We start from the raw sequence: 10,722 nt of genomic DNA, 5'->3' as shown, positions 1-10,722 counted from the left end.
AGTTCCACAATTGGGTGCAAATGGATCTTTAAGAAGAAGTTGAAACCAGATGGATCCATTGACAAGTACAAGGCGAGACTGGTTGCCAAGGGGTTCAAACAAAAGGAGGGAATAGACTATTTTGATACCTATTCTCCTGTTACCTGGATGACCACTATTAGGGTGTTTATTGCACTGGCTTTCAATTATGATCTCTTGGTCCATCAAATGGACGTGAAGACCGCTTTCTTGCATGGCGATCTTGAAGAAGCGATCTATATGGATCAACCTGAGGGTTATGTGGTTCCTGGTAATGAAGATAAAGTTTGTAGACTTGTTAAGTCATTATATGGACTAAAACAAGCCCCTAAACAATGGCATGAAAAGTTTGATAATATTATTTTATCTTTTGGCTTTGTTGTCAATGAATCTGATAAGTGTATTTATTGTAAAGTTAAAAGTGATGGTTGTATTATCTTATGCCTGTATGTAGATGACATTCTATTGTTTGGTTCCAATATGGGAATTGTTAATGAGACAAAGTCGTTTCTTAGTAGTAAGTTTGATACGAAGGATATGAGTGTTGCAAATGTGATCTTAGGCTTAAAGCTGACTCGTTCAGCTGAAGGGTTAACCATTTCTCAATCTCACTTTGTTGAGAAAGTACTTGTGAAATTTGGCTATAATCAAGGAAGATCTGTAGCAACTCCATATGACCTTCTATTCCTCTTCATAAGAATACGACTGGTATTCCTGTCTCTCAATTGAGATATTCCCAGATTATTGGAAGTTTGATGTATCTTGCAAATTGCACGAGACCGGATATTTCGTTCTCCGTGACAAAATTAAGTAGATACACAAGTTGTCCAAATCGCTCTCATTGGAAGGCATTGGATAGGGTACTTAGGTACCTGAAAGGAACTATTTTCTTGAGTTTGCATTACAAGAGATTCCCTGCAGTCCTTGAGGGATATAGTGATGCGAGCTGGATAGCCATGAACTCTGGTAGTTATGGCGTGACAGGGTATGTATTTACCTTGGGTGGCGGCGCAGTCGCCTGGAGATCAGTAAAGCAGACCATCTTGTCTCGGTCTACTTTTGAGGCTGAACTCTGTGCTTTAGATGTCACAGGATTGGAAGCTGAATGGTTAAAGGGACTTCTTGAGGAACTTTCTTTAATGTGCAAGCCAATTCCTGCGATATCTGTGCATTGTGACAATATGGCCACTATTGCAAAGATTAAAAGTACAAAATATAACCAAAAGCAGAGGGGACACATCCAAGTCAGAATAAAATCTGTAAGGGAACTGGTGTCTCAGTTAGTGGTTGCTGTGGACTATGTTGGATCCAAAGAGAACACAGCTGATCCATTAACGAAAGGACTAGATAAGCCTTTAGTCCTGAAATCTAGAGAGGGGATGGGACTGAAACCCATAAGTAGATGGTTGCTGTGGACTATGTTGGATCCAAAGAGAACACAACTGATCCATTAACGAAAGGACTAGATAAGCCTTTAGTCCTGAAATCCAGAGAGGGGATGAGACTGAAACCCATAAGTAGTTCATCTGCAGTAGCAATCCAACCTATCTGAGTGGAGATCCCACAAAGTAGGTTCAATGTGGTAATAACAAACTGTAGGGTGAACTAGATAGCACCTTATTTATAAGATACTATGTATCTGTGTCTGTTCTCTGTTTACTCTGGAAAGGTGCTGTAGCTGCAAGTTAAGGAAGAGTTAAAACTCTGAATGAGTTCAAAGCCTTCTAGGCGAGATGTTAGCAATGCATCTTTGGAGAAGCCCACCTATGTGAGTGTAACTGTGTGGCCGCAGTTTAAGGAATTGGGTTATTCCTGAAGTCACTCATGAAACAGGATTCAGGCGCATGGCCTTTAACGCGCCGCCCCTAAAGATTACAACCAGAACCTTTATCATGTTGTTGCTAATGGGCACTCCTACACCAAAGGTTCAAGTTCAAGACGTAAGTTCACTTCATTCCTGTGGGGGTAAAGTTAGTCAACTAAGGTAGTGGTTCAAACCGGAAGGTACCATTGCTGAAAGCATGATATGTCCTGTTGCAGATTGTCTCATTTTGCATCTTGGTTTCCTCCCGTTTCATTCTTTGAATTTGTAGGGGAATGTTAGGTGTAAGAAGGAAGAGAGAGAGAATTCAAAGGAGAAACTGGGTTGTTTAGAGGAAGTGGTCTTGATGAGGTGGAATAGTCCCATATTGGTTTTGCTTGAGTTTTCTGTGGGCTTTATAAGCAACTAGTGAACTCATACACTTGTTCCTGAGAACAAGGGAGTGGGATGACCACCACACGGGCGCGCCCGCCCGCCGTGCCGGGCTCGGGTTCGGGTTCGGGTAATTGGCCATTTAGGGCCATATCCAATCAAGACATAGTACCTTTTTACCCAAAGTTTCTTTGGTTATTTGGATTCGGTAACGGGTTATGAGAATGGATAACGGGTCATGACTCCTCGTATTTCGTGCCCGTTATGGCCCTTTGGATTCCGTAACGGGTCTCGATCTTTCGAAGACCGTTAACGGATCACGTCTCCTCAGAATCCGTAACGGGTCCTTCCACGTTTCATAACCGTTCGTGGGTTATAAAAGCGTGGTAAGGGCTGAGGTTACGCACAGGCTGAGACAGACGAATTTTTGGAGCTCTGTGATTTCCCATCTCCCCTGTTGCTTTCTCTCTCTATTTCCTGAGTTTTCCCAAAAGGGTGTTCTGCAACATTTGGTTCGAAGAGGTTGTTTTCGAAGGACGACCCGCCGGAGTGCACCGTTCGGTTCGTCGTGGCTATTGTATCCTGGGGGAAGGACGCCGGACCCTGTCTTGCACTGTATGTGGGGGCGAATCTTCTCTAAGGGGAGTACTTCCGTACGCCTTAGCCTGTTACACAATATTAACATGCTTCTTTTATGTTTATTGTGTTCCATATATATGTTTGTTCATATGCTGCTGTCTGGATTTTGGTGTTATGCGGAACCTGTCATGCTTGCTCCCTGTTCCTGTTTCGATCTACTGTTTATCATGATTTATATGCTGATTTATATCATGTTTTATATCATGATGTTGATTGTGAAACTGCGTGATCTGAAATATGATCCAACAATAGGTACCAAAAATGATAGGACTATCCTTGCAAATTGGTGTACTTTCTAAAACACCTAGCAATTTGACAAAATCCTCATTATATTCAAAATTTAGATTCTCTATTTTTTTATAACATTTTTACCCCTCCACAAATATATTACATCCTTTTTGCGAATGTCTCCAAAATATATGAACCTTCGTTTACTAAAAATTTATATATATATAAGTAAGACCTTGGCAACTCATACTTGCTAATGCCTCTAAAATTTGTGAACCTCCTTTTACTAAAAAAAAATGGCACGGGAAAGAGAACATTTTCAAATACAGTTTTTTTGTGTTTTTTGTGTATTGTTGTGACTTTCTGCAGTTGCTACATTTTTTTTTGGTGCTCTGTTTGCTGCTGCAACAGGTGATACCTCATCACTTGTTAATGCTTTGCAATGGTGTTATAACATGTGAATTAAACTTATTTTCGTTTAAACAAAGACGTGACTAGAGTTGAATTTTACACGTTCGTTTGAGAAAATTTTGAAAAGTAGGATTCACCAAATATAGGATATAGCAACATTTTAATAAATAATTCTTTATATATTCTAATATATAAACGGTAATTTTTATTGAATCATTGTTATAATTTTTACAAAAAATATTAAAAAACATTAACGTAAGAAAATATCTCTTAAATGTGATTTCATAGTCAACAAGTATGTTTCAATGTAAGCTTTTCAATATTTTTCCTCATCCCCAATGTAATCTGACTGCTATCAGTCTGCACTTGTGCACGAAAGCTTCTACTCAATGAACATAAAAATGATTGTTAAATGTTTTAAATCAAAAATTTCAATTTCTTTTTTTGGGAATAGGAATTATGGAGCTTTGTTTTAAGTTTTTCTTGGAACTCAAGTGCTTGAAATATATTTGAGAAGCACTTGGTCCTTTCAATTATTTCTTAAAAAATAGTCCCTCTTTCTGTCTAGACTCTAGCGTATAACTTAATTCTCTATGTGGTATGCAATTGTTTGAGTATATACTTTCTATTTTCATGTTATGACAATATTGCTTGCACATGCATTTTGTTAATATATATATATATATATATATATATATATATATATATACACACACACTGTGTTTCCATCAATAGAAAAAGTTTCTAAGCAAATCAGACACTTTTATGACACTTATGGTGCACACTATTAGCGAAGAATTTTTTTTTGCATTTTTTCACTTTTCATCGGCGGTTAGGAACAGCTCCTAAAGAGTTTTTTTTAAAACAATTTAACGCGAGGTACACTGTTTCATATATATATATATATATATATATATATATATATATATATATATATATATATTACTATTGGAATGTGTAAAGGTCCTTGTGAGTAATGACAAGTGGCATGCAGTCAGACTACCGATAAAAACTTGATTTTCTTTGCAACATGATATTCTTTGCAAAAAAAAATATATGTTTTTCCTTTACAAAAAGAGAAAGTAAGTTTTACTTTTGTGGTGGTAGCATGCAACTCTTTTGTGCCAAACTTGCTAGCGAGAGTTGTCTAGGCCAAGCTCTTTACATCGCATATTTCAAAGTAGGGTAAATCTTTGCTAGTGAGACCCGAAACGTACGCTTTAGTCTTTGTCATGTTCGGACTGTCAGCAAGCGTTTTATATGACAGATTTCAAAGTAAGGGAAATCTACACTAACTGTGGTATTCGTGCAAATTTAATGTGCATCGTTTGTGTGAGCTTTTACGTAGGTTTAATATGCATACTTCTAAGTTATTTGAAATGTTTTTTTTGTATTTACAAAGTTGAAAATGTATTTAATTTTAAAAAATATTTGTGTTGCACATTTTACGAGGAAAATTTATATTTATGAAACCATTAGATTTTTATGAGCACAAAATTTGTAGGTATGCAATAAGTTTTAAAATAATTCAAATGTGAGTATTTCGAATATATATATATATATATATATATATATATATATATATATATATATATATATATATATATATATAGTTTTAAAAAATTATTTGTGTTTCATGCTTTTCAAGAAAATTGTATATTTACAAAACCATTGAATTTCATTAGTATATATATATATATATTGTTTTAGAAATGGTTCATGTTGCATGCTTTTTGAGAAAAATATGTATTTGATTTTTCACAAACAAGAATATGCTTAAAAACTTTTGAATGTGAGTGTTTCAGACATAGTTCAATATAGATACATATATGTTTAAGATTTATGAATAATTAAATACAAGCATATTTGTGATTTGGACAATCAAAGATAAGCACAGCCTCCAATTTTGGTTAAAGCATCTATGTGAAAGTATAAATTTAGCATTTCCTTTCACTAATTTGGAGTCCCGAAACTGCAGAAAAAAGATTTGATGATGAGAGCTATCGATGCCAAATTCTGCGAGGTGGCATGGTAGTCGTCGGCGTTATTGAACAAATAAAGGGAGAGATGAAGGCAGCCTCGGTTGCCCTCCTATACACTGAATACAACCCTTCCATAGCCATGCTGAAAAGAAAGTCTTCTTTATTGGAATTTTGATATCATCATCAACAGTGGGTTCAAGATTGGGTGCCGGTGGTTGAGGAAACGGACAAGTAGCATTATTGGAATTTTGGCCACATCCCCATCTGTTGAATCAAGTTGCTTTAAACTATTGCCCAAGTTGAGGGGTTCAATTATTTGTCATCCCTTGCCTGCACCCTATTTCTTGGTTTCATTACCTTTATCAAATCCTTACCAGTCTGCCTGCACCATCTTGCCTCTTTTCATTCCCTTGTGTGCCTGTGCCTCTGTGTGTGCGAAAGAATGGCAGACATCATTTCCCTTTTTTCCCCTTTGTTGGAGAAACTGACGGATTTGGGCGTAAAGAAAGTAGAAGCCCTCGCTTCAGTGGGAGGAGATCTGTCAAAACTGGAGAGTGAATTGAAGGCCATTCAGCCCTTCCTTAGAGATGCACATGACAGGCAATTCACTTCGAAGGAGATCAAGGATTGGGTATCGAGGCTGAACGCTGTCGTTTATGATGCTGAAGACGTAATCGACCTGTATAGGGTCAAAACCAAGACCAACGAGGATTATGTACAAACCCGACTGCCGAAGAAGGTACGCAAGTTCTTTCATTTCTTCTGTCCACGTCTTAATCTCCCTTTGCTTCACAAAACCGCCAATGAGATAGAGAAAATAAATGAGAGACTGCGTATGATTTTGAGAGAGAAGGATGATTATGGCCTAGTTCCCGTTATGGGGGAGTCAAGATCATCGCAAGCTGGTAGTGGAGAGATACATCGGGGGCGTCAAACGATTTCAGTCATCACCGAGCCTTGGGTTTTTGGAAGAGAAAAAGACGAACAGTTGGTAGTGGAGTCGTTGACAAATGAGAGGGGAGAGAACACTCGTGTAGTAGCGATCGTTGGCATGGGGGGATGTGGAAAGACGACCCTTGCAAAGAAGGTTTATCACAATCCCAACATAAATGCAGAACATTTTGAAAAACGAATGTGGGTTTGTGTATCGGAAAATCCACAAGAGTCGGAACTATTCAAAAAGATATTACAGGGAGCTGTTGGTGGGGAAGCTCCTGGAGTAATTGGGTTGGAGGCTTTGTGCTCTGAGATTGAAAAACACCTAAAGGAGAAGAGGTTTCTCCTTGTTTTAGACGATGTGTGGGATCATGGTTGGTGGAAAAATTTAAATGTCGTCTTGCAAGTTGGTGCGGTGGGGAGCAAGGTGTTGATTACAACTAGGAAGAGGAATGTTTTGAGCGAAATGGATGTGGCTTACTTACATGAGCTGAAGTGCTTATCAGATGACGAGAGCTGGTCTTTGATTAAAGCTAAAGTATTAAGAAGGGATGAGAAGGAGGAAGTGCTTGATGGACTAAACGACATAGGGAGGGTTATAGCTAAGAAATGCGATGGACTGCCTCTTGCACTTAATGTTGTTGGAAGCTTGTTGCGCAACAAGGAGAGGACAAGGTCCGCTTGGCAAGAAGTTGCGAGGAGCCCTTCGTGGGACTGGAAAGGCATTATGGACGATGGGAATGATAACGTGGTTTCTGCTATTGCATTGAGCTATATTAATCTACCCTTTCCCTTGAAGCAATGCTTTACGTATTGTTGTATATTTCCAAAGGATTTTTTGATGGAAAAGGTTATGTTGGTTAGGTTATGGGTGGCGGAAGGCTTCGTTTCTAAAGATGAAGGTTCGGATGGGGAGGCTTTGGCCAAGGGATACCTTGAAGCATTGGTCGACTGTTGTTTGATCGAAAGATTTGAAGAGGAAATCTTTGGAAACCAAACATGGTATACATTGCACGACATAGTTCATGATTTTGCCCTCTTCATAAGAGGTCAAGAGCGATTAGATGCAATTTCCTTAAGATCGGAAAGGGCATCTGACCAAGCACGCTTCTTCTTTTCATCGTTCAAAGATGAATATCCACTTGAAGCTCTTGGTAGAGAGACAAAACTTCGCACATTGTTGTTAACTAGAACAATAGGATTTTCCCTCGAAGACATTTTATGTTTTAGGTGGCTAAGGGTGTTAGATTTGAATTACCAATGGAGATCGTGGTACCCATACCAAGAAAGACAAAAATTCCCATGCGTATTGCCCGAGTCATTGCCCAAGTTAGCACTTTTGAAGTACTTGAGTGTTTTTGGTTTGCCAATAGAATCGTTGCCCGAATCGATTGCCGAACTAAGCCAACTCCAAAGGTTGGACATCGGTCATACTCACATCAAAATGTTGCCCGAAGGTATTTCACAAATGAATTCTCTAAGGCATCTTCATTTGGAAGGCATGAGTAAGTTAACACATTTGCCAAAGGAAATCGGGCGGCTGACTTTCTTACAGACCATGGAAAGGTTTATTGTGGGAAGCGGTATAGCTCAGTTGGGTCACCTAAACAGTCTAAGAGGATCGTTGCACATAGAACACATTGAAAGAGTAGGGAGTAGGGAAGAGGCAAAAGAAGCGGAGTTGGAGAGAAAAGTAAACCTGCAAAAGTTGGTGCTTTCTTGCGATTACAAATGCATTGCTGAGTTTGACGAGGAATTTGCAAGGAAAGTAGAGGGTATATATGAAGAGCTTCGACCTCCCACGGACCTCAAGGCACTGACAATAAGCAAGTATGCAGGCACGAGTCTTCCCGCTTGGTTGAGCACAGAAGGATACGAGTGTTTGGAGAACATCACCTTGGTTGATTGCAGGTTCTTGGAACAACTCCCCTCGTTGGGATGTTTGCCCAACCTTGTGAGACTGTGTATTAAAGGTGCCTCCAAAGTGAAGATTATCGATGATGGGTTTCACGGAGGTGGGAGACAAGCTGGTTTTCCCAAGTTAGAGAGGCTGACCATTGGTTACATGAGAAGCTTGGAGGAGTGGACATTCAATGCACAAGGAGGAACTCTGATGCCTCGGCTGCAATTCTTAGAGATTGATCATTGCCCAAAGTTGAGGGCACTGCCTGATTCTCTACGATTCACCAGTCCCAACGAGTTGCGCATGTCAGGTCTTCCTGAGCTTGACTCAACGTCCTTGCCATCACTAGAGAACATGAGAGAACTCGCACTTCGCGAAGTGCCCAAGCTCAACCATCGTGGAGTGCGAGGGCTTCTATGTGGTCTCAAAGCGGCAAATGCACTCCGAAGCCTGACAATCGGTGATAGCATAAATATGGATTTTGAGTCAAAGATGCTGGAGGAAGCGATGGAGTGCATGGATATGGTGGAGACGTTGCGGTTAAAAGATTGCCCTGATCTTGTGGCTTCCATTGCAGACGTATTGAAACCCCACCACCTCCCCAACCTTTTGGACCTGAATATTGTCTCTGATAGTTTGATCAGATGGCATCAAAGGAGATCGTCGATCAATTTCACGCTAAAGGTTGAATCGGAGGAGATGGGCACCAAAATGGGTGGCTTCCGAAACTTGGGCAGCAGAATCAGGAGACTGGAAATCAGTTTGGGCAGAAAAGTCGCTTCCCTACCGGAATGGGTCCAACACTTCCACCAACTTGAACACCTGTCAATTAAAGAGAGCCCCAGTCTGACCCACTTGCCTGGGCGGCTGTGTGAGTTCTCCGAGCTTCGGCGTCTAGTACTTTACAATCTACCGGAGCTGAGGAGTCTGCCGGATGCGATGCAAGGTCTCACCCGACTTCATGAGCTAAAGATCTTTGGTTGTCCCCATGCAGTGGAGCGTTGCAGAGGTGTTGACAAACACAAGATCTCTCACATACCTAAAGTCGATCTCCGGGACTGACAGTGATGGGTAAGGAACGCATTTTCTTTTCTTATTACTCTCACCTTCAACAAGACTAGTGTGTAAGGGATACGAACAACCCTTGGACCGCCCTTCGACAGCCTGACCTGGTTTCTCATCAGGGACTTTAATTAACTTCATTCAACCCAGCTACGTTTAGTTTAACCTGCTACGTGAGCCTGGTGAAGTTTGCTGTCTTGGCTGAGTCCACATCTTGTGATACAAGATCTAGTTTAGCCAGATTCATCACCACTTACAAGTTAATGGCCTGCAGTCGAGCCAGGATCAGGTGCCATGTGCCTGCCCTCCATCTGCTTTTGGGCCTCACAACTGACAGACTGTCAGCCAAAGATGGAGGGGATCAGGTGCAGCGGCACAATTCAATCCTGGCTCCCGTGTAGGTTACACAATTCAATCGATTGCAATATGTGTTGGGCACTTGGCCCGACTTGAATCTGAATACCTGGGTATGGGCATAAAATAAAGACCCAAATGAAACTCGGGTTGGACTGGCCTTGGCCCATGTATTATTTGGGTTGGTTTGGGCTGTGATTTTTGTTGGATATCCCAACCCACTAGACCCTACCCAAGTAGTATTATATGCATTCATAAACAATAAAGAAATGGATAATACAATTACTCTTTACATCATGTACACAGGCTGCGTTTGGACCATTATTTTTTTTATAACCTGGCACAACCTGATCTGAGACCTGAACCTGACAATATGTTATTTGGCTGGATCTGGGTACACACAAAGGGTTTGGATACCTGACGCAGGAGTTGAGCAAAAGACAAGGGTTCATTTGGATCCATTTGTATTTTGGATTTTTGTTTGTTATTTTGGATTTACTTGTATTTGGATCATTGTATATGATCCACAATTTCAAGATAGATTTTATCTTTTTAGATGGTTAATGATTCACAAAGTTTATAACAGTAGTAGATTGTTAATTATGTGATCCCAACGAAGAAAGGCTACAAAGTTAGTGAATTCCCTTGCAAATGATCCAACTGAAGAGTTCCTGTGATTTATTAATTTAATTTATTAACAATATAGTATATTTTTTATAGTACAAGACATTTTAAATTAATATATGAGGGTGATTTATTATATATAATAATACACATAACTTAAAAAAATTATGATGACAAATATTGGCAATATTTTTTCAAAATTTCATAAAAAAAATAAAATTATGTTAGTTCATTATTTTAAATTGTACAATGACATGATATTTGCCAAATATCATGATATATTTGACAAAATATGAATTTACTTAAGATATTTATGTTCTATATTTATAAAAATATCATGATATATTGGCATTTACTTAAGATATTTTGTA

General features: G+C 39.4%; 1 protein-coding gene across 1 annotated transcript; it reads left to right on the top strand.

The window, feature by feature from the left end:
- Positions 1–5,823: 5,823 nt before the first annotated feature.
- Positions 5,824–10,312, top strand: LOC149827688 (putative disease resistance protein RGA3). The gene is made up of 2 exons (XM_090019557.1): positions 5,824–9,382; positions 10,034–10,312. Exon 1 carries the CDS (start codon positions 5,915–5,917, stop codon positions 9,371–9,373), a length of 3,459 nt encoding a protein of 1,152 aa, XP_089875683.1. The 5' UTR covers positions 5,824–5,914; the 3' UTR covers positions 9,374–9,382; positions 10,034–10,312.
- The last annotated feature ends 410 nt before the right edge of the window (positions 10,313–10,722 follow it).

Source organism: Nuphar pumila, chromosome 10 (genome assembly GCF_984573655.1).
Source record: "Nuphar pumila chromosome 10, dmNupPumi1.hap1.1, whole genome shotgun sequence".
NCBI classification, from domain to species: domain Eukaryota; kingdom Viridiplantae; phylum Streptophyta; class Magnoliopsida; order Nymphaeales; family Nymphaeaceae; genus Nuphar; species Nuphar pumila.
This window is presented reverse-complemented; position numbering and strand designations above follow the sequence as displayed.